The sequence below is a fragment of the Hirundo rustica genome, chromosome 15, assembly GCF_015227805.2.
Source record: "Hirundo rustica isolate bHirRus1 chromosome 15, bHirRus1.pri.v3, whole genome shotgun sequence".
In the NCBI taxonomy this organism is placed as follows: domain Eukaryota; kingdom Metazoa; phylum Chordata; class Aves; order Passeriformes; family Hirundinidae; genus Hirundo; species Hirundo rustica.
In genome coordinates, this window is record NC_053464.1 from 4,022,703 (window position 1) to 4,047,398 (window position 24,696).

Consider the following 24,696-nt stretch of genomic DNA (forward strand, 5'->3'; position numbering starts at 1 on the left):
CTTTACCCAGCCTTCCAGTCATAATTGATTATTTTGCATGATTAATTCAGTATAACTGTTTAAAACGAACTCCTCTGTCTGCACTGGCATGAACTGTGCTATAGAAGTGAAAGCTTTTGGTCCTGATGCTGCAACACCAGATGAGCTCTCCAAGGTGGGCAGAGAGCAATTTTAAACTCTGATGTTGGGAGCCTTTGTAAATGTTCCTGTGAATACCAATGAGGTCTAATGGTAAATGGTGTGATTAGCTTCCTTGATCTGAAATTTCAAGTGACCCAGTTGTTGCTCTAATTAACAGCTTCGTTCACATGTGCTTATTATCAAGATGCATTATATGCAGCCAGAGTTCCTGCTCTGGTCTGAATTACGGGCAGGGCAGGCTCTTCCTATCATCTTGTATTTAGCACCAACTTTTATGCTTTTATAGTCCTCTAATTTTCAAGGAGACAGAAAGAAGTTTTGCATTCGATATTGTTCTATTTGTCTTGTCTCTTACATGGTAAATGGAATAAAGTGCAACATGCAGCAAAAAATGTATCAAAGTTCTGCTAGGCAGAGAGAAAACAAAAGCAGATGCATTGATGCCCAGCATAATTTTTAAGCAACACTGATCCTGCAGTATTTAGCTTTATTTGTGGCTTATTCAGTGCATTAATTTATCAGGTACATAATGTTCTCGGCTGTATTGATGCGGGTCTTGGAAACTTCTTTAGAGAAACTTTTTGAAGCTCATTGTTGTGGCATTAGCTTTCTCCAATAATTAAGAATAACCCATTGACATTTTTGTGTCCAGCATTCCTCTGATGCACTGGGGAGTTGTGTTGTGATTCAGTGTTAGACACTCACTTGATAATCGGTTTGAGCTGAGCAAAAACAAACAACTGGAGAGAAGAGAATCTGAGTGGAAGTGATTTGTTAAGTAGATATTATTCTCGAGGGTTTTCTCAAATGACACAGGGTGATAGCAGGGCAGAGCATACATGGTGGTTGGCCAAGAGCCTCTGCTGTCCATCCACCTCTTCCCACACTGCTCAGGAGGCAAAGAAAGGGCTGTGAGCTTGTTCTGTGAGCTAGTGATGTCTTGTTACCAGAGAGCAACGTGTAACTCATGGCATTGCTGCAAAACAGGGCAGCTGGTTCTGGCCACTAATAAAAATGTCACTTTTGGCCTTTCCTCTGAAAGCCCCTCGGTCTGCATTTGTAAACGGCATGTGTGTGTTTTGCCTGGAAGAGTGATCGGAACTAACAAGTGTTATGTGTCCCTCAAAGGAAGAAGGGTTCAAAGGGGAGATAACTACTGAAGTTGGATCAATCCAACTCCTCATCCTTTCCTTAGGAATTCTGTGTGCTGCATTTGATGTGCCAGACAAGTGGCTTTAAGTGATCCTGCAGTTATTCTCGCAGGGAGCTGTGTGTGCCATCCTCTCTGGTGGTGCAGTGAGGAGGTACAGGGAGCTGAGAGCAATAAGATGCATTTTTGGTTCCTGATTTGGATCACACATTGACATGGAATGAAATTGGAGTGTTCTCACCCACTGTCTTACCAGCTCTGGTTCCATAAAGAGTAATGCACATCACAGCTCAGGAAAAAAAAGAAAAAAAATCTTGGAAATAAGATCTAAAAAAGGCTGGGGAGAAGGGTTAATTGTAGGGATGTGATTTCATTTAAATTTTAACTTGGCTTGAAATCAACATGTGCCAAAAATAAGGCAACTAGAAAATTGGAAATTTCAATTGCACTCTTGCTTGGAGGTTCTGCTGAATTTTAGGAGCCTTCCCAAGAATAGTAACTCATAATGCTGGCCTCCAATCTGTTGCTTAATATTATTGCAGCTAAAAACAATAGCAAAGCAATGAAAACTGTCGAGGTTCTGTTTCAAGTGCCGTGGCCTCTGACCACAAGGATTCTGTTCTCTTCCAAAGCTGTTAACAGGGCCCATGGATCAAGAGAGAAAAGGGTTTGCAGCACTTTGTTCAATAGTGGGGCCACTCAGTTCAGGTTTCTTTGGATTCTTTCAGTAGTTAAGGGGCCTTTAAGGTTTGTCCTGACTCCGCTCTTGATGGAATGCTCTTCAGAAAACTTTCCATTCCTGTCCTGATGTTGTTTTGGCATCTCTCTCTGAGAACAGTGGGCAGAGGCTCTTCTGCTGGTCAAGCACCACTTTCTTTTGAATTCAACTTTGATTTTTGCACAGTCAAGCATTTTCTCTGTGTGGTGCTTCAGAATTGCTGGAGCTGAAGGATTTCAGGAGTTTTTGGTGAGGCTGCAGCAGTGTTTGCACTAAGTACCTGCCCGGTTAGGGTGACAGATTCTGTTTGGGGCTGCAGCGCTTTGTATGAACTCAGCAGCTCCTCGGTGTGTGTTTAAACTCAGTCTGTCCACAGACAATCAGGGACAGGGAAATACTTCCCTAAGGGTACTGAAGGTTCAGGAAGTGGTACATTTGTGAAGGGATGAAAGGAAATATATTTGGACAGTTTAAGGGCTGCTGAGACGGTACCCAACATAAATTCAAGATCCCGGTGCTCTCTTCCTCCTGCTGCACAAACGTGAGCGATGCCCAGTCCCGGATCCACTCTGGGTTTGGGAACAGCTTCTGCACTCAGAACAGTGACTTTGGGTTCAGGCTTTCTGCAGTGACTGCACACAGCTCCTGCTGCAGAGCACTCGCTGTGAGCAGGGAGGCTGCCCTAGAAAAGAAGAAAGGTTTTCTTGCTTAGCTGGTGTTTGTTGAGAGGGAGCTCTTTTTTTCACACAGCTTTTGTAGTTTCTCTTTGATCATCTGGAAACCAGACCTTTGAGTGCACAGCTTTAGCAGTGTTTATACTATCCTGACTTATTATTTCAACCTCTGCTGTTGCTGAGGCAATTTGACTAGCAAAGATCATGGTCTCTTTAGTGTCACACCTAATTCAAGCAGGAAACATTATCTAGTTTACAGTGCAGTTTGGAGGCAGGGTTGTTTGTGGTTTTTTTTCCTAAACTTTACTTGTTTAAACTGCTCAGGTGTATTACTCCACAAAAATATTTCATTACACTTTTTTAAGTAGCTGCCAATTTTTTTCAAGGCACCAAAATTACAAGGAAAAATTAATTCACCTTTAAAACCCCCTCAGAAACATGTGAATCAATATTAATATGCAAATATATACATACAAATATTTATTTGTATTATACATATATATATAAATGCAGTTAAGGATCCTGTCTGACTGATTTTTGGTTGAGGTGCACATACACCACACTGTTGGATAAAGAGTGAAATCTTGGCTTTGGATAGGCCAGGATTTTAGAAATCTGTATTTGTTCTTAGTCTCGACATTATTGATAGTAAGAATAAGTGAAATGTAAGTGTGCTCTGTTCTGTTGTGCAGCAGAATCCCAACTCATCCCAAAAGCAACCTCTTTGTATTCAACAGGAATGGCTTTCTTGGTATAAAATCCCCCCAAAACTCCATGTAGTGCCCAGGAAGCAGGACAGAGGAATAAAAAGAAGCTACACCAAACAAACAAAATCTGTGTTTCATCAAGCTGACAGTAGTTTTGTGCCATCTTGAAGTTTTGAGTTCAAGGAGGAGCTATACCTGGTGTTGGAAGACAAGTGAAGTAGAGAATTTTAAAAACACCTTTAGTCGACTCTTTTTTCTTCTCTTCACAAAGGCTTGCAGCAAAAAAAATTATTTAGGAAAAAAGTGCATTATCCAGAGTTTCACACTTCCCTGTGTGGGCCTGGACAGGCTGGAGAGGTGGAGGCAGGAGAACCCCATGAAGCTGAGCAGGTCCAGCGTGCCCAAGGAAACACCGGCATCAGCAGGTCCTGGGGCACGAACTGATGGAGAAACCAAACCAATCCGGAGCTGGTGTTTTCCTGTTTGTAGCGTGGTGTCTGGAGGATCCATTTTATCAGCCAGGAAGTCAGGAAAGGTAAAAATGCTCTGCTGATTTGTAGCATCTTTGTTGTTTCTCACCCCTGGGAGAAGCTGACCTTGTTTCAGGAATGTTTTCTCCTCCCCATCTGTGTGCTGTTGTGGATTTTGAAGCTTTGATCACCTTTGTTTTCTTTAAAGACAGTGTGGCTTAGACAGGGAGAGGGAGACATAAAACCAAAGTGCATCAGATCACAGGCATTTTCTGTGCTCCCCTAAGAGCAGACATTTGAGCCCTTCATGAGGAGGAGTGGCTACAGATGGATCCCAAGTATGTAATCAAATGCCATGTAGGCTGTTATTCGTGGGGAATGAGCAAAACCACGGATGCACTCAGTGCTCACAAGTTCCATTTCCAACATTTCCCTTTCATGCAGTAATCTCTGCCTTTGGATTCTTAGGATCTCTTTGAGTACAACACTGAAGGGAAAAAAGAGTGGTGTTCATCTCAAGGTCACTTTGGTATTTGAGAACAGCTGCCCTCCAAAGAGCACATAATGAATAGTTTTATTACCTTTTGGTTGGTTTTCCCTACGTGCTGTAGATTGCTTCATATGCTATCAGCTCATTTCTCCTTTTTTTCTTTTTTTTTTTTTTTTCCCCTCTGAACTACTGCTTTCTACAACTGTTTTCATCATTGTTAAAAATCATTTATATAGCACCATAAATTACAGGCACTTTACAAGCACGGAGTAAGATACTGCCTTTGCCCCAAATACTTTATGGTTCAGATACATCCTTGATATCTGGTGGAACATTTTTTTTTTTTTTTTTTTTCTTAACACACTGCCTGGGAATTTTAAGGTAGATTGCATTAATCTCCTGGTTTATTCTCACAATTTTTCATGATCAAATGATGGTGAGAGCCTTTATGTGATGCAGATAACCAATCATCTGTTTGCTACTTCCCATAAAGGAATTGTAAACATTCTGCTCACTGAGAATTCCAGGCACGTACTTTTGTGCTCATGCATCGGCATCTAAAACCTGTAGGCACAGGGGGGAAAAAAAAAAAAAAAAAAAAAATCCACCCTTTTTATAATTTAAGTCCCCCCTTGTTCTTTTCTTCTTCACACACCTCTAAGTGGCATTTCCCATTTTTTGGAACGAAATCTCCCAGGAATTTTCACATGATATTGCCACAGTGCCCAAAGAAAAACCTGGCAGCATGTTCTTTGAAAATGTAGTTTATTTTGGGGGGGTTTAGCTCAATTATTAGGTTCCCAACTCCAGGATATCTCATACCTCATTTGCGCTCCTGCTTCCACTAATGCAAATATTTAAAATCTAATTGTAGTTATAATTTAATACTAGGTGGTTTTTGGTTTTTTTTGTTTTTTTGGGTTTTTTTTGCCTGGGATGGTAATAGTCCAAAATACATTAAAGGTCTATTAGCATAATTATTTATTACTCTCTTTCACTTTTAAACAGAGATAAAAAACAAAGAGCTGTAATTTTTTGGGGAAAAAAGCATAAATTCACTTAACAAACTAATTTTTCCTAAGCCCTTGAAATATGTAGGTCTTGGGTGCTGGGCACCTTCCCAGTCATGTGCTCAGCTGGAAATGTGGATTCCATGTTGGGATTGTGGGGGTTTCTTTCAGTTATGATCTTGTATCCAGAGCATTTGTCTTACACAGAGAAACAGTAAGATATTTTGAATATTCATCAGTGTTAAAAACATAACAAAACTTTTCTTGACTCATTTGTATCCAAATTTTTTTTTTTTTTTTTTTTGGTTTTTTTTTTGCATGTTGGCATCAGAAAAGAGCGATCATGGCGTGCTGGCATTGCCCTGCAGTTCTTCCTGGTTTGAAAACCAGGTCTAATGGCTGCAAAAAATTAGTCTTCCATATTCCATTCAATATGTTAAAAATATAACTTTGAGCCAATTTTTTTTCAATTTTTTTCCCCCTAATTTCTTTGAAAATTATTAGACACTTCAAAATAATGCATAATGGTATTAGGTTTACATTTGAATCTCAGACTTTTACAATTTTTAAAGAACTCTGTGGCTTATATGATATCAAATATATAATGATGTGAAAAACATTGGGTCTTATTTAAAAAAAAAACTTGAAAGGGAAAGAAAAAAATCATTTTTCAATTTGATTAATTAAAATATATTTCCATGTCTCATTCAGAATCATCCAAGCTTTATTTTGAAAGTGCTGGCAAACACTGAAGTTACTAAAAAGAGAGAAAAGTTTGGGAAATGCACATCTGCAATCATACTACTATAAGCGTGGCAATAACTATAGAGGAAATTCAGTTAAAACAAGGATTTTTGATGTTATTACAGTAAATAACAAAAGCAGATTGATGTTCCAGTGTGGTTTTCTGAGCTAATCCCCAGCCAAGTTCTTGCACTGTTTATTTTGCTGCGCTGCTGGCACTAAAGCATGGTATTGATGCACTTCAGATGCATTCTAGGGAGCACTCAGCCTCTTCCCTGCTCAGGTTCCTGCTGGAGGCACTGGGGGTGCCTTTCCTTGACCAGGTGGAGGAAAGAATGTAAAATTCTTGAAATTGGAATGGAATTTGGAACATAGAAATACTCTCAGAAGATGTATCTCAGGTAAAGAGAACTTTGCCCGTGTTTAATTGCTGGTACTCCCTGACTGCAGGGCTTGCACAGCCACTGAAGAGTTTAATTCAGGTTCAGGGCAGGGAGTGAACAGTGTGCAGAGAGCATCCGAGTTCAGTGCTCAGAGGAGAACAGCACCAAGCATCACCTCTGAGAGGCCAGATGAGCTTTATGCAAACTGATCCTGCAGCCCAGAGTGTCCCTGCCTGCAAAGCACTGCATCCCCGAGCCGTGCTCATGGAGAATTCCCTCCTCTGAAGTGCAGGTCGGGCTGGAAAACAAGCCCTGCTTGTTACCCTTTGCTCTGAATGTATCGTGTTCTGAGGAGACAGTAACTAAAAACAAGCAGGGTACCCGGTGCTAAATGCTTGCTTGTCGTAATGCCACATGAAATTCCATGTTAAAAAAGATAAAAAATCAGAGTATCCTTTGAAATGCTTTAATATTGTTTGCTTGCAAAGCTCAGTTTGCAGAGATGCTGTGTTTTAGCAAGGTCTTGCTCAGTGAAAAGCTGCAAGTGCTGTGGTGCCTTTGATCAGCGTGTTGCAATTTCCTCTGTGAGTGGAGCCCAGCTGAGCCTGATGCAGTCCCAAGAGGAGGGACATGGAGACTGTTAGCAGCTCTGTGCTCACAGAAGCTGCTCCTGCTCCTCAGGTGTGTGGTGTTTCTGAAAACAAGAGCAGCACATGTTTGGTCTGTCCCTTGCTGATGCTCTTTTAGGCAAGTCCAAAGTGCCACCAACCTTTTGTCATGGGAAGTGCTTCAGAGCTGAGCAGTAACCCTGGGCTGCTTCAGAATGTTGCCATCATATTGGTGATTTGTCTCTGATGAAAGATGGAAGAGTAAAGTATGGAACAACTGCTCCTTGTGATGCTACTGGAGAATTTCCCTCCTGAGGGGGAAAAGAAAAAAAAAAAACAAAAAACCAGCCTGTTTTCACACGTACACCAAGTATTATCAGCCTGTACTAGCAGAAGAATCTACATTTTGGTTTGAGACAGAGGTCATATTTCCAGTATGTCACTGTCTTCAGAACAGGGTGTAATTTGTTTTGGGGTTTTTTTCAGTGTCAGTACCTGTGCATTTGCTGTTGGAAATAGTTAACTTGGCTTTGTTGCTGGGAAAGAAGTATCCAACTGATGTGAACCATGAACCCCCTAGGAAAACAGAAAGTACATAGATTCAGAGCATCTCAGAACACCAATTAAATATTTAGTGTACAGGCTGGATCCCTCATAATGGAGAGTGTCTGAGGTAAACACAGCATCTCTAATGTACAATCAATTTAATAACAGAAAGGCAGCTCATTGAAGGGAGACAATGCAGGGAGTATTTTGATTTCAGGCAAAAGAACTGTATGAGGAGCGAACTTTTTAATTGTGAGAATGAATAGTCAGGGAATCCAGCCTGGGTTTTTCTGACACATCTGAAGCACTCACAGGTTGGTTTGGTTATTGCCTGGGTTACTGACCTGGCGGTGGCTGTGCGAGTGGGTCTGGGAACAGAGCACTGGCATGATTTGTAACGCTTGAAACAGGCAGGAAAAACCTTTCTGAATGTGACCTTTTGCCACTAAAAAAGTTTGGGGAGTATGCAGCTTAAGATCAGGAAAAACAATATTCCTGCTGTGGGGACCTTGGGATTGGTCCAGTGACCTGGTAATGGAGTGCTAGCACAATCTCCTGTCCCGGAGTGTTCTTGGAGCAGCACTGTGTGCATTTACCTGCAGAGGGGAAGGGCAGAACTCAACTGCAAGGACTCCTTTACAGCTGTGCTGCATTTAGCTTCCTTCTAGAAACATCTGTTCTTCAAAACCAACCGTGTCCTGGTAAAGAAATCCGACAAATGAGTCTTTGTGCTTTTAAACTTCCATTGTGAACAGGAACCATGGACAGCTGCATTCACACCCATTCATGGCTCTGCCATGCTCCAAGATGCCAGGAGAGCATTCCCTCTCACTCTTCATCTTGTCTTGTCTCCTGGCATGCCTTGGGTTCCCTCTCAGGGTTTGGACTGATGGACAGAAATTTTCCAGAATTTCTGAAGCGATGGCAAAATAATTTGAGGCCAGTTCTGGAAATCGGAACCGTTTGGCCATGCATGTGCATCCAGCACGTTGTGTGCTTTAGGAAAGCATTGATGCAGCTTTAATTGTTGTCTCACTATTCATTTGTCTTTAATGCACAGATGTCAGGTTTCAGAAAACGTTGAGGGTTTCTGGAAAAACGCAGTCTGAGATCTGTTAAAGGGGAATGCTCTGTGAGTCTCACGCTAGCAGCCAAAAAAAAAAAAAAAAAAAGGGCAATGGAGAAAATCTGCAGACATCAAGATGATGGAGAGGGTCCTACAAGTCACAAAATGAAAGGCAGGCAAAGATGCCCAAAGTGTTTTTGTGGTCTGGAAGGCAGCCAAAGAGGCATTGATTTATTAAAGAGCAGCATCACGGCTTCCTTTTCTCCATGCGATGGTGCCATTAGAGCTCCTCAAAGGGTCTCTGATTTCCTTGAGAATGAGGAGTAGAAGATTCTGAAGACAGTTGTTATTTCCAGGCTGATGCCACTGCCAGACCATCACTTTGGGTACCTGACTGGGGAATTCAGCGTGTAAAGTGTGAGCTCCCTGATTGTTAAACACAGCCTCCACTTGTGCAAGAGGTACCCCAGCAATTGTGTGGGTTTTACACTCTGCAGTTGTGATGGGGTATATTAAAAAAAAAAAAAAAAAAGCTTTAATGAGACAGCAGCCCGAGACACCAATTGTCTCAAAAATGCCACACTCAGCTGTTTTGTTAATGGAGTTAACTCGGGGCTGTTCTTGTGCACAGCTCATATACTGGCAGTGATTAGCACCTGTAGCATCAGCTTTTTGTCTGGTTTGTCGATATCTCAATCCTCTTATGTAACTCCTTTTCCCTGTTTTCTCTCTGAATAGGCAGGATTCCTTTTGTAGTTTCCCATTCCCAGCACATGCCTCGGCCCCAGCGTGCCCCCCTAAACCCTGTCCCTGTGCCTGGTTTGTCCCTTGTGCTGCTGGGAGATGGGCAGTGCCTCCACCAGGGCACTGCTGCAGAGCCTTTCTGACCCTGTGAGCAGCACTGGAGATGCTGGCCAGCCTGACCGGTTCTGGGGCCGATCCCAGGATTTCAGGCGGCAGAGGAGCAGAGTTTTCACGTTTTTTGGCAGGGCTGCTGTGCAGTGGTGCTGCCATCAGCAGCGGTGCTCTGGGAGCAGCAGAAGTGTGCTCAGCACACACTGTGGATGTGCCTGTCCCTCACCAAACCAAAACACTGACACAACCCACCCTCAGTTACGAGGCTGTTCTCACCTTGTTAGAAAACAAGTGAGACGAGAAGACAGAGCATGAATTAGTTTTGTCAGATATATAGTCAGAAATAGCAGCTGATAGGTTTGCTGTGATAAGTTCTGTATGATGGCTTTGCTGAAAGGTAGGCTGTTCCATGATTTACTGAACTATTATAAGTGGTAAAACTGATCCATTTGTTATCATCCAGTGCATAAAGACTTCAGGATTTAAGGAGCCTGCACTAAATAACAAAGCAATTTATACACTCATAAACTGAAAATTACGGGGAAGAAGTCCTTAAGTCATTGGTAATAGGAACCTTTTATCATATTAGTGATGATTACCAAATGTTAACCCCTACTCCCCTTTTTAAAACAAAATCTTACCTTACAATAGTTGCAATTACTTAAAAGAAGTCCTAGAGACAACTTTGTATTGAATTATTGTGCAAGTGTGGCAAGTTTTATTTATTTATCTGAGTGCCATCCCTCTCCCAGCCCATCAGGTCCCTGCAGCAGCTGAGGTGAGCTGATTGATGGTTCTGCCAGCAGTAGTGTGGGGCTGATGTTACCTGAGGAATTGGATTAGCTGCCTCCTCTGCTGGGGAGCAGATCTTTACCCAAAGCAAATCCTAGTGCAGGATCTTGAAAAGAGATTATTTTTTTTTTTTTTCTGTGTTTCAATAACTAGGTAATAGTTAGCAATAGTTGGTTTCAGATTAGCCTGTTCTAAGGAGAATATAATTATGTGTCCTACTGTGAAGATGGAAATACCCTCTGCCAGGTTTTAAAAATGCATTATAAGGTTGTGAGTCATCTTTGTGTTCTCTTGAAGCAAAGATTTTTATGGGCAGTGCAAAGAAGATGTTGACTAAAGCTAAGCAAACATTTGCCTGGAGGTAATTTTACTGATGACATTTGTTTCTTTTTTCTGCTCCAGAGTGTCCTGAGATACTTAATTCATTCAATTTCATTCAACCAGTGTAAGTTCTCAAAGAACAGATGAACTGAGAGCCACTTGTTACCAGTACTCAATATTTGATATCCAGCTTGCTTTGTTCAAGCGTGAATGATTCCATTCTGAAACAGATTTGTTTCTTTTTGTGATCTGTATAAGCAGAGTATCTAAAGTTGAGGGGAAGATTTGCACACACACACCTGGGCATTGTCCAGGAGAAAATTGTAGAGCCGTACTAACATTTCAGGGAATTTAGTTAAAACTCTTTTCTTGCAGCAGGCGAATTCTGATCCCACTGTCCTTGTGTTAAACTTTTCTTTCACAGACTTTTAAAATTATTTAAGTAAAGTCAAATCCATCATCAGCCCGCAGTAAACCCTCCCTGATCAGACTGAAGCTGGAGTCCAGCTGACATCCTAAAACCAGGAGAGATTTTGTGAGGTGGTCCTGTGGCTGCCAGGGCTTTCTTTGGCAGAGCTGTTGGCTGAGTCTGCTCTCACCAAAGAGAGGGAAGAAGCAGCAGCAATGTTTTACCTGCCACTGAAATGATGGGTAAGGGATTGATTGAGCTGTTACCAACTAAACAATGTTAGGAAAATTAATCCACGAACACCAGAGGTTTATGTCCAAAAAGGAGACAGAGGAGTCCTTTTACTTTATTCAAATAAAGGGAGAGGCCATGGGGCATTTCCCCTGGGGTCTCTCAGTTTTTCGGAGGATGCAGCCTCCTTTTTATCCCAATTTCCCAGCCGCATTTCCCTCTCTCTTTCCCCATTGGCTGAGGTACTTGAGAGGTACAGACTTCCCGAAATGCCTAAGATTCCCCTTTTAATGTATAACTCCCCTAATTTTTAATTTTTATTGGATTTATGGGTTTTTCCCCATTGTTGCTTTCATCTTTCAATATTAAATTTCATTTACAAACAAACCTATGGTTTGTTTGTAAAGGCAAGTATCTTCTTTTCCATTCATCAATCAGTAGAATCCTTCTCATTGATTCTCTTATCTCTCAGTGCTAGTTTTATCTACCAGCAGACCCAGGGCTTGTTTGTAAAGACAAATCTTGTCATGCCTCTCAACAATGATCACTAATAATTTGGCTTCATTACAATCGCTTAGTTACCCTGAGTTTTGTCAGGACAGAACGTTTGAGTGTTGGGAGAACCGAGCCACGGGCTTTGTTCCAGAGACCCCACAAATGAAGTGTCTGTACCAGACAAAAGGGCAGACCCCTCGTGGTTTCCTTCCCCTCTCCTTGCTGTGCTAAGAGAAGGGAAAACAAAGTTTCCTATTGCTGGTTGTGTGGGAGGTGATCAGCTGTGTGCATCCCATGGAATGTGGGACCTGAGGAAGCTCCCATCTGCGCCTCCACCCTGCTTGTCCTCCTTGGACTGTGCACTGAGCACAGCTCATCACAGCCAGGAGTCCTCACTCAAACTGGGATTTCAAATTGTGCTGAGCTCTAATGACCAGGTTGTTGGCTGGTTGCTCCTCGAGCCTTCCTGGGACAATATTGTGACCTTGTTGTACAGAAAATGAGCACAGAAACCAATTTCTTGCATCAAAAGTGACAGAAGGGCTGAAGTTATAGAGATTAATTGAAAATAGAAAAAAAAAAAAAAAATAAACAACCAAAAAATTTGTGGTGAAAACACGGAGTTTTAAACCAAACGAGCTGTACATAAAGTTGCACTTCAGTTGCTCTTCTGCATTTATGCTGAAATCCAAAAAGCAAAAGTCTGGAAAAATACAGCAAAACCCAACCCCTTAAAACTGCAGTGACACAAGAACAGATTAAGGGCTTGTTTTGTTTCCATACCTCCTAACAGTTTGCAATTTTTCATTTCATATACAGCGGTGATAGATGAGGCTGTTAAGGTGTGGAAATTAAGCACAAACACAAATATTTCCAGCCTTCTAAATGCTTCAAATTATTTTCTTTTATTCTGCGTAAATTATGTGAGATTTTAGCGTTCTTGCAGCTCGTGTATCACGTGCATCGTTTGTATTTTTTCTTGGGGAATTTGAAGTAAAAGAAGCCAGTTCATTACCAGTAACAGCAATGTAATCACTATCACCTTCCCTCCCTCCTTTATTAGGCTTTTGAGTTTTAAGAATTATTAAATCCCTCTGGTTTAAATTTGGGAGGACAGAGATGTTAGTTGAAAACACAGAATCACCAAAGTCAGTAAGTTTTGTCTTTGCAGTCCGTTAATCCAGTCTATGACTTTTATACCCTTGTATATGATCATACTGCACCTGCAAAAACAGGGATTATAGCATTTAGCACTGAGCCTGTTTTAATATTCCTGCAGTTCCTAGGAGCCTCGCATCCCCTGCAAAAGGAGGAACTTGGTCTGCATTTTCTTATCTTCCAATGCAGTAAGCAGCAGTATCAGTGCTATTTCCAATCTTCTGTGTCATTAATAAATATGCCAAGATATGTCTATGAATTATGGTCCTTTAATAAGGTAATGGAACTCCTAGAATCTAGAGCTTGATTTTTTAGAAACGGGAACTGTTCAGGTGCCAATAAAAATGTGCTGATCACATATATAGCGAATCTTGATTAATTATGAGTACACCATTTATTATTTCATTGTTGCTGTTACCAACATGTATTTTTATCTACCCGTAACATCTCACCAATCCCTTATGATTCTGTAGGGAATATAAATGATATTCTGATTGATTATAGAAGTTCAGGCTGTGGTACAAGCTCACACAGCAGTGCTGGTTCTGAAGCTGAAAGTCCCTGTGAGAGCCCCTGTGCAAGAGCCCCACGTGAACATCTTAGGGAGCATCAGAGGAACTGGGCCATTATAGCAGCAAGTAGAAAATGCCCAGACTGGTAACAGAGTTTCTGACTGCCTGTTTTTCAAAGGAACAACAAAGTTCTCATTGATTTCAGTAGCCTCTGACCTGAACTCAGTGTCAGCTCTCTTGGACCAGCCTTTGTTAAAATGATTGTGGTCAGTACCTTCTATTTACTTTTTTCACATTGTTTGCAAATCCAGGATGTGTAAGAAGTGACCTTAGCAAACAGGGTTGGGTTTAAACTTTGGCCATAGGTGCAAAAGCCAGAGTAATACATCTGCTTTCAGTCATCTTTTTATCCACGTTTTTCTACTTGCACAGGAACTACGGAAGACCTGACAAAGTGTTGAATAATATCTGTGTGAAAAATGAAACACTTCAACTGAAGGGGTTTGCACAGCAGCATTAGAAAGTGTTCCTCTTGTTTGGAGGAATAAGATGTGAGGAATTGACTGCGTAACCAATTTAATAATGGAGAGAATTTAGAATATAGAGAGAGTAGTTGAAAGCCTTGGGACACCATTCTCTGAAGTTTCATGTGCTGCCTATGCTCCAAAACAGGGAAATTTTGATACAGAAGTGATTTATAGGCAATAGCTGTGCACAGTCTTTTATCACATTAATAAAATCTTTAACTAGTCTTTGAAAATTCTAAAGCCTCCTGTGTTCAGTTGAGGTGCACAGATAGAAGGAACTGCTGGCTGGCAGATGTTCAGATACATTATCAGAAAATGTATTTTCAGCCTAACCAGTGTAATGCAATTCATTCTAACATGATATTTCGGGTTTATTTCGGTGTACCTGACTACAGAACACAGTGCACTTTGCAGGAGGTGAAGGTGTACAGCTCAAAGGTGGCTGGCTTAGGCATGATAGGGTGCTGGGTGTTGGTGCCTAAACCGACAGAGGGCAGAAACAAAAGGGTTTTCTTTTCCTCTTGTAGTCTACCCAGGTGAAAGAAGTGGCTTTATTTCCTGAATCTGCATGAAATTTATGTTATACTTAAACTAATCCTAATGTTGTTGTTGTTGTTGCATGTTACAGTAAGAATTATCACTTCAGGAATTGCTGTGTTAAATCTTGGCCTTTTTCCTCCACTAAAAGAGGCAACATTCTTTTGCCTGGCCTTAGTATTTCACAGATGGAACAGAAACAGCTCTGTGTGTATATGTATTTGTTTATCTGTATAAACCTCTCTATTGAAATCCTAGTGTGAAGTGCCACGTGAATTGATTGCTTCATTTTTCTGCTAAATCAGCTCCAAACTGTCAGTGTTATTCAAAAACAGCAGTTATATTTACTTGGACTTCACCCTGGTGGCAGATTCCAGTTGGTTTAGTGCTATGGATTTTAGTTTGATCCCCCCAGTTTTGCTTTGCTGTTTTCTTTCTGGGCTGTTTTAGCAGGTGCCTCTCCATTTGCCACCTGCCCTGGTGCAGTGAGTGATTATGCAATGTAGTTAATGTATTTTAATTATTTAGGTGACGCTTTACCTTGTATGGCCAGGCTGAATGTGTAAATGGATTGGAGACTTTAGGTAAAAAGAAAGGGATTTTTTTTACTTTTTTTTTAATAGAAGTGAGAAGTCTGTGACTAAAGATAAAAAATAAATAACAAAACATAAAAGTAAGGCAAAATTTCTGTTTAATCTCATTCCCATGACCATTTTTATACCCCATCTCTTTAGTTACTGATTTATGATAGAGTTGATGCTGCTGGTAGACAGACTGTGTGTGTAGCTCTCCATACCAGTACCCAAAATGTGTCATGGTCAGGGTGCGGCCAGCACCAGTTCACAAGGTCAGGCATGATTTTTAAATCTAATAATGCAGCCTTAAAAGTAGTGAAGATTTGTCTCCTTTACATTTTAAAATTGTTTCTCACCTGAGGATGATGTTGATCAATTTATTAAGTATATTCTGTGTTTGAATGAGATGGGTTCAATGAGTTAAAAGTATTTTCTTGTAGCAAAGGATAAAAGTCCAAATGTCAATCAAAAAAGCTCGAGTCCCTTGCATGCCTCTCTCATTTGCATAAAGTGCATTCAACTTTAAAATAAAAGCAAAAGATGCAGCTCTCTGTATTAACCTCTATAAAATATGCAAATCACAATCATAACTTTGATTTTGAAATACGTATTATGGCAAGGGAAAAAAAAAAAACCAAAAAAAACCCTTCCAAAAATAAATCCAATTAGCCCAAGCACTTTTGCTGTGGTCTGATTTACAGTTTGTTGCCTGTTTCTCGTGCTGGCAGCAGGAAGAGCAGCAATAACACTGTGGAGACAGTAGATGGCTGTAGAAAAGTGTGTTGAACACTCCTGTGTGAGCGTAATAAGATTGGGAAAGGCCTTGACCCGACTGGATGCAGCTTTTATCTGAAGTACATTTAAAGAGATAAAGGAGAAGCAGGGTGCAGTACATGTTCCTTTCTCTTCTGTAGGGGCTTTGCTTTGAGTTAAAAAATTTCTCAAATGTGGGATTGGTGAACTGGGTCCTCCAGCAGGGAGAGGTAATGGCTCGAGAGCCACCGGAGCCACTCTGAGGATTCCCCCCCTCTCTCAGAACGTCTTAGAAATCCTCCTATAAATTCCTACAGAGGGGGCGTCTGTAGATCCCATCATAATAATAATCAGGAAGTGGTATATTCCCATTTATTTATTTATTATTACTTTTTTTTTTTTTTTCCCTCCCCCCCACCTCCTCTCTCCAGTGTAGTTGGCTGCCTTTAGTGCACGGACCTGCTCATTAAATAGATACACCAAGAACTGTTACCTAAGCAAGCTTGACAGTAAAGAAAGGACAGACTGAGTTAGGGAGAAAAAGGGAAGGAAAAAGACAGCCTGAAGCAAGTCACTTCACACGCAGAAAGAGCCACTGAACGAATGCTGTTCTCATAAACAAACTAAAAAATACCTTGTAGAAGAAGAGAACTGTGAGGACTTGACAGAAAAAAAGGCAAGATTTTCTACCCACTGTTTTCAGTTTTCCTTCCAGACATACTTGGTGAAGTAAGGAGACTTCTGTTTGCTGACAGAGCCCTTGATTTCTTTCAAGATGATGATGTATTTGTGGGTAGGTAGTGTCTCTCTCCATGTCAATCTTTTGTTAATAGCTGGACTTTGGGAGTGTGGATTGTAGCCTGTAGTTGCAGCATGTTTTGTGCTGTGTGAGGTGTGTGTGCTGCAGGGGAGCGTGGCTGGGGTGCAGTACGTGTGCTCGTATTTCCAGGCAGAGTTTAAACAAACCGGGTCATTAACGTGAAGCTGGAATTTATTTTCAGGATTTGCAGGATGTGGCAGAGTGCGCTGCTTTCTTTTCATTGCCTTAGAACATACTGCAATTGTGTAAGATTCACTGTGTGCTTCAGTTACAAACGGAATGCTGCATCACTTGTGGCTGCTCAGAATTTGCTTTCTTTGTAAGAAATGAAACAATCTTAATGCGATTAAAACTTCTAATGTGTGTTACTTAACCCAGTTGCTTTTATACTAATTATCATAGTCTGTATTGGCTTTTGAAGTTTCTGGCAATTGACAACTGCAGATAAAGAAATAGATATTATGTTCCTATTTCTGTGATTTAATATTCAGCATTGTTCTGATTCCTTGCAGTAAAATCTGCTCACCTTAAAAACAAGGTTGTGTTGTGGCATGTATGTTTTGAGTCAGTAAAGCTATTAACCTGTGAATTCATCCGGGTTTTGATACAGAACATTTTTTTCCTCAGCAAAACAAACCCACAAAGAAATCAGTGAACAAATCTGCATACTTAAAAGCTTTTCTGTGTTCCTCTTCAAAGCCCGTACATCTTCTGGGAAAAAATATTTTAAACTAATCTCGTTTGACAATCTATTTATTTATTTAATTTAAATGTATGTAAAAATAGACAGGCGTGCAGCTAATCTGGGCCACCTCTGCAAAACAGGCTGCAGAGGAGCAACATTGAAGTCTGAGATATTATCAGTGATCGCTCCTTCTCTCTTTAAATCGCTCGTGCCTCGTGCTGTAAATCTCCTTTTATGCTTTCTTCTCATTCCTGTTGACCCTCCGCTCCATCTTAGTAACTTTTGTCACCCGTGCAAAAGGCACTGCCTGGAGACTTTTAAGTTTGTTATTTTAGTACTTTGACCCGTGCTATCGTTTCGGGAGCTCACCAATCACTGAGCCTTATGATTTTTTTGTCTTTTTCTTTTTTTCCTGGGTTCTGTAGTGCAAGTCCCTTGAATTTTCACCACTGTGTCTGTGCATTTACCAGCAACCTGGAGTGCTGCTCCTTTTTAACCCTTACCACCATCCTGTACTGAAGCTGCTGGTGCAAGGATTAATTTCATTCTCTTTTTATACTTGTAAATCAGATCCCTCAGCTGCAGCAGTCTGTCTCGCACTCAGTTTGTGCTGTGGTGTTAGAGTTGCCATCATCCAGAGGAGATGCACAGTAAATAAGTGAGGATAAGCCTGCCTTTCTAAGGTGAAAGGACATGCATGATTGGGTATTATTCTGTTTCTCTGTGGCACAGGCTCTAAAGGTTTAAAAGCCAGGGATCTTCTCCCTCCCCAAGCTGAGGAATGATTGTTAATTTGGAAATTTAGTGAAATATGTGTTCTTGCAAGTAGCTATGCAGATTTCTATTACTTTTAGTGTGCTGTATTTTTTATTTTTGATGAACTTTTCTAGTTATTCTTCTTAGAGCTGTATATAACTGCTTTAAGCAAAACAGCCATAGTAACAAGCAGTTTCTGATGGTACCAGTTCCTGATTTTCAAAGCTCCTAGTAATTCATATAAAGGTCCTAGTGATTCATACTTCACATTTAAGTGTGTTCATTCTATTTTTATTTTGTCCTTTTTACTTACATTATATGATATTATATGACATTATATACATTATACGTTCTGGTTTTCTCATTTGCAGAATTCTTTAAACAGCCCCTCTCTCTTTTGGCACTACTACACCTTATTGAATATTCTTCCCGTTTACAACTGAACTTTTCTAGTAAAAATTATTTGTATAAAAATCTCAAGATCAGTAGGAAGAAGCAGTGAATAAACTTTTTTTTTTTTTTTTTTAATTGTAGAACATTATTACATCATGGGTTTTTATGGAAATCAAGGATTGTATTCATAATTTTTTTTTTTATTATTATGACTTTTAAGCTCTATACATTCTCATGCATAGGTACCTCAGATGCGGCAAATGTAAAAGATGCAGTAGGTAAACAAGAGACTTTCAATAGATATGGGTGCAAGTTATAAACTCACAGCAGTACTTGAAATGCTTTCTCCTGGCATCACATCAATTTTTTATATAATTATGAAAAGCTTCTCAGCAATATTATTAAAATTTAAAGTAGCCAACTTGTGTGAAAATGTATTCTTCCCTTTTTAAAGGACTTAAAATTTATTTAATATGTAGGCTGAAATTTTTTCAGAGTGTTCATTCGTTTATGTGGCAGTGCTTACTTGTTGTTTCGTTTCATGTGTGACATAAAAACGTTTTGGATATTTACAAAGTAAAAGAAAATTTTGATTTCTTCCCATTTTCTAATGTCTTATAAAGTAGTATCCTGAAATAGTTTGATGGGATTTTTTAAAAAATTCTACTGATGACAGTGGTATTAAGTTCCTTTTATTGCAAGCTGAACGTGTTTAGCTAACTAAAAACATTGTGCAGGAATGCAGAGCACAGACACTAATTCAGTCTGTTGAATGGAGCAGTCTTGATTAGGTGCTGTTTTCTAAATACTTATTTCAAAATTTCAAAAAGTAGAGGAAGCTTTTAGTACTGTTAACCCTGTCAAAGGAAATCCATATTTGTTGACAGCCTGAGAGATTAAATGATGTTTGTATTTATACTTCTTCCCTGGGCAAAGGAGAGCTTTTTTTGGTCTGGCACTTTATGCATGGACATCTGTGTTGTGGGAATCAGAGCTCAGAGTTCACACTGACCAAGAAACTTTGAAGGCTTTCAGGTGTTACTGGTTTAGGAAGCAGTGAAGTCCAAAGGGGGTACAGACCCCTCTGAGGGGTCCAGCCCCTTTTCCTGCTGCTGCTGCAGTTCCGTACCCCTTTCTCCCCAGAATGAGGCTGATGCAGTGACTCCAGGTGTTCCCGGTCCCTGCAGATGATCACTGCCATTTCCTCAGTAACTCACCTCCCCACAGGTGGTGGGGTTTGCTGGGAGTGTAACAAAGATTTGTGTTGGGGTTTTTCCAGTTAGAGGGTTCCAAAGCTGCTGGCTCGTGCTTAGCCTGTAATTTTTGGTGGTGAAATGAAAGCTGATGGCTGAAAGCTGAGGCTGCTCCCCATCTTTCCGAATGCCCAGCCTTCCAAACCCCCTCTTTGTGTGCACTATTCCTCCTCCTCTTTTTCATACTTTGAAACACAAGCATAGTTTGTGCACATGACAGCACAAGCAGCTGCTGGTTGCCCAAGCAGACAGTTCCATGGTTGGCTCTTTTCCATCTGGTTGTTCAGACTGGACTGTTTTGAGTTCTCACCGACCTCATGTTCAGTTTTCACATTCAATGTTAGAAGTCAGGGGTTTAAAGTTACTGCATGTCATGAAAAAGTCAAATGCAATCAAATGTTGTCGTAGGGAAAAAATGGAACAAAGTGATTGGTAAATACATTTTTAAAATACAAATTACTAGTTTTCTACATTTTGTTGTATGCTACAATGCTGGAATCAAATTGCCTTAATGTACCATAATACAGTTTTATAAATTTTATAAACATCTGATTAATGTCTGCTTAGTCAGAAGTGTGCTTCATTCCTGTCAGTCTGCTGTTCTTTTTAATAATAGGGAAAGAGTTGTCAGAAAATTTGTGTATATTTTCCATAGGTTTTTTTCAGTAGCAGCTTCAGTATGATACTTGATCAAATAAGGCAGAAAGCATGTCAGCAAATGAAATTTGGATTTGGGGTTTTTTTTCCCCAAAAGCAGAGTAGGCAGATACAGAGAAACAGATTGGGAAAAAAAAAAAAAAAAAAAAAAAGTATGCAGTAGCAACAAGATAATTTCTTCTGGCAATAGGACACTGTTTTGACAACTCTGTAGAATAAAGCTTTTGGGTCCAATACAGAGAATTGTACTTGTCTGAATTAGCAAAATGTTCTGTAGATGAACATCTGGGAAGAAGTCTGCAGGAAAAGGAAGTAACAGACTCTAGTACAAATTTAATCTGGTTATTTGGGAGTTTAAACTCCTTTATGGCTGCGTTTTGGGTGTTTCTCCTATTTAGAGGCATCCTAATACACATGCAGGAGTCTGTGTCAGCTCCCATATTCAAAAGCAGATGGTGTTTTATTCAGCTGACCAAAGTCTGCATGTTTTTATACACCAAATGTGTGCAGGCACAGAGTGTGCCTCTCTCCTGGCTTAGAGAAGGGTGTCATTTCCAGCCTTGTAAAGGCTTTTTTCTAAAGGAAATGAGAACCCTAAACAGATGTGAAGATGACTAAAATGATAAAGGAACAAAACCTTAGAATTTTTTAAACTGGAGCAAGGAGCAAATACAATGCTTATATTTTTGGGGGTAGCTTTACCTACTCTGTATTTTGCAGCATTGGCATTGCGTGCATTGAGCCAAGGATTGCTCTCTTCAACAAGGACTTTCCAAAAACACCCTAGACTAAGACAAAATGCACCACTGACTGTGCTTAAAGAGCTACAGACAGTGAGATCCAGCAAGAACTAAGCTGAAAGAATAAATGACTGTGCTGAAAACATTGTCAGTGGAACACTTCAGCAGTATAGATTTTATTGCATAGAATTATTGAGTAATCAAAGTATTTAGATCCTTTTAGTTAAGAGAAATCAAATATATTAGCAGAAAAGCTGCAGGTATCTTCAGAGTCAAAGTGATCCTCATTCTGCTTTCCACTGAGACCTTGAATAAAACATGTAGCTTCATCCTCTGCATCTGACTGCCTGACCGCTGATGTTGAATAAATATGTACCTTTTATTATTAACACAGAAAAATACAAAATAATTTCATAATAGAGTGTGCTGATGTGCATAGTAAGGATCTTCAAGGGTATCTGGCTCAATAAACTTGAATAATGAAGTACTGCAATTTATAAATCTACAGTCTTGATGGTTAAAATGAAAGGACTGACAGGTGTTGAATGAAAACAGGATTGCAATTAGTTATGGTAGACTCTAAGACAATTCTCAGTAGGCTGTCTTGATGTACCTATTGGAACACACACAAGTTGCCTTAAAATCATATGTATAATAATTCATGCTGTGATGACAAAGCTAAAAGTCACACTAGCATGCAAAGCATGAAGACATTCAGCAAAATTACTTTCTCTTAGTATGAAAAGTGAAACGAAACAGAAGAGAAAATCAATTTCAGTTCAGAATATTTGACAGTAACTTTTGGCCATTGGGTGCATTCAGTTCTTGAAGGGTTTTCTTGCTCTGCTATGTATTTTGTACGACACCATGCTGTTATTGATGTGGGGTGAGAATGGGAAGAGCACAAATCAGGATGATGCTCTATAATGTCCAGCACTGCAGCGAGACAGTTTTGGTTTGTAAAAGCAATGTGAATTCTTTTATACACCAACATGTAAGTGTTTGATGAAACTGAGTTTTAAGCAGGATCAAACTGAGTTTAAGCATCAAGAATATTGTCATGGCTAATTCTTGCAGCAGAACCTGTGCATTTTGTGTAAGGCATCACGACAGACTTGCTCTGTCCTCTTCTGAAGTTGCATCATGTGTTCTGCAGACTTTAATTGCCCAATCTGTTCTCCCCCCTTCCTTTAGCAAGGAGTTACACTTGGCCAATTAACCTTATCTTCATCGTGTCCCTCCTAATAGCACTGGTTTCCATCAAAGCTTTGAGTGAACTGTGTGGGTGTCTTTAGCAGCACAGGGATGTGTGTGAGGGAAGAATTGAACAAAGGCTGCATGAGATGTGGCTGGGTGAGCAGGTGAGAGTCCTCCCATTGTCCCACGATTGTTATCTCTTGGTGGAAATCCTTCCTAACTCCACTGCTGGGACTGGTGGGTTTAGGCTGCTACAGCTGCAGAGCCTCAGCCGCTCTTGGAATGGCCTTAGCTGTGCAGGCAGAGGAATGAACAAGTCCTGAAGATTTTTCTGGGCAGTTGAGAAGTCTTGTTTGTGTCTTGAGATTAATTTCTTGCTGTATTCCTTTTGGATATTTATTCCAGTGAAGTGTGCCTGCTTGAGAAGCTGTCATAGTCCCTAAGCCAAGATTTACTTTTCTTTTCACTGTAATGTGCGAGTGTCACTAGGCTGGATTTACCTTTTATAACAAGTTAGGCTGTCTCACAGTTTAATCAACAAAAGGGGATGTTTACTAATTGAAGTCTGAGTATCTGTTCACATCCTTGATATCTTTCCATATGGCTTCCTTTTTCCCTTCTGCTCCTGGATTGATATTCCTTCCTTGCCAAACAGATGAATCTGTGTTTGGATCCTTGTCGTAGCCTAGCATGGAAATCCACCTGTTCTTACTGCAGCCAGAAAGCTGAAGTCCAACATTCCTGCAGGAATGACTGTTTTTCACATACGTTTCTAGGGCACTAGGTATATTTTTCCCCATCAGGGTGGCAGTTGTGTCGTGGTTGGACCCAGCTAGCAGCCAAATTCCCTCTCACTCTCTGCCTCAGTGGGCCAGGGAGGGAGGAGGGCTGGGAAGAACTGGAGGGAGAAAGCTCATGAAACATCAGGAGAACATGGAGATCACTTCCTGATCACTGTCACAGACACAACAGGCTTGCCTTGGAAGAAATGACATTATTTAATGCCAATTATCATTTCTGCCAATTAAGTTTGTCAATTTAATTTCTGATCCAGGTAGTGGAAAACAAAACCAAGAACACTTTTGGTTATCACCACAAGTTAAACTCCCACTCTTCAGCGAGGCAGTGAGTGACATGGTGGGATTGCAGGAGTTTCTCTCTTCAGCTCCTTCTCACTCTTGCTGTGCTCCCTCTGTGTTCTTCCATGGGCACAACACAGATTTAAGTCAGCCAAAATACATCTGATTATTGGCATTTCAAGTTTTCTTCACAGGTTGTTGTGTTTGCAGAGTTTTGTACATTTAATCTTTTGTGATGTATGTATAATCTACAGGGACTCCTTTTATAAGGGAAAAGCTGATGTGTGTTTGAATTTTACTTTTCAGTGAGCTTCTCCTCAAATATAATTACAGGAATTCAAGGAAGGATAAAATGTGACAACATATTTGTGAATTGCGAGATTTAACAGAGACCGAAGTAGATCTTATTATTGATGTGCTTCCTGCTTCATTAAATTCCCCTTAAGGTTTGCAGCATGGATATGGATCATTTGCAATAATAATTATGCAGTGATCGATTGATTGTGTCTGACATTGTACTTGTCACCTTGAAATGCAAAAACCATTTATTTTCCAGTGTGTGAACATTCCTCTCTAACGTTAGACACTGGTTGGTGTTAGAGAGCGCTGCATTTTATCAAGTTGGGAACTTCCTATTAACCTTTACCAAAAAGGAAGTGCCACTTGTCATTTTACAAAAATGAAAATTGCCCAACCAGCAGTGGTTTTAGGTTAGAAAACACGGTGTAAGTTCAAAGGGATTGTTCAAATTGGAATGTTTGCCTTCCAGCTGATTCCTGCCAGTGTGCTTCAGACGTGGGGCTTTTAGCAGATCTGTGGTGAGATGGGATGCAATGAGCACCCTCGATAAAGCTGATGTCTCTGCTTTGGGGACTGGTGTGTGTTCTCTGGCAAGTCTGTCTGCCTCACTGAGACTTTGATTCACAGCAGTATTCATTAATTAATTGGAAAACCATTGAGAAAAATGCTTCAACTGCAGTCACTCCATGAGTAAAATGCTGTGCATTTCATGTTTTGAGTGGTGTAATCATCATGACCATGTAATCTTCCTTTTATTAGGAATATTTGTAGCAATGAATGAGACTTTGTCCTTCGGGCTTTCAGAATTTTGTTTCTATTGAAATTCCAGTGAAGCAGCTGGTTGCTGGCTGCAGTTAAAGTGGAGTCAATCTGTGCTGTTCCAACTAACAGTAAAGCAGCAGCCAAGGGAAGTGCTGCATTTCTGGATATTCCACTTGGAGCTT

At 40.4% G+C, this 24,696-nt stretch overlaps 1 protein-coding gene across 11 annotated transcripts in view; it reads left to right on the forward strand.

Annotated features, from left to right (window-relative positions):
- RBFOX1 (RNA binding fox-1 homolog 1) overlaps window positions 1-24,696 on the forward strand; it is a 1,151,472-nt gene that overhangs the window by 790,213 nt on the left and 336,563 nt on the right. Inside the window, exon 1 of one of the 11 annotated variants that reach the window (XM_040078707.2) lies at window positions 16,380-16,665. The exons of the other annotated variants lie outside the window; for them this stretch is intronic. Coding sequence (XP_039934641.1) covers window positions 16,648-16,665 — 18 coding nt within the window. The 5' untranslated portion in view covers window positions 16,380-16,647. Of the gene's footprint in view, window positions 1-16,379; window positions 16,666-24,696 lie in introns of those variants that run through there. 11 annotated transcript variants of the gene reach the window in all.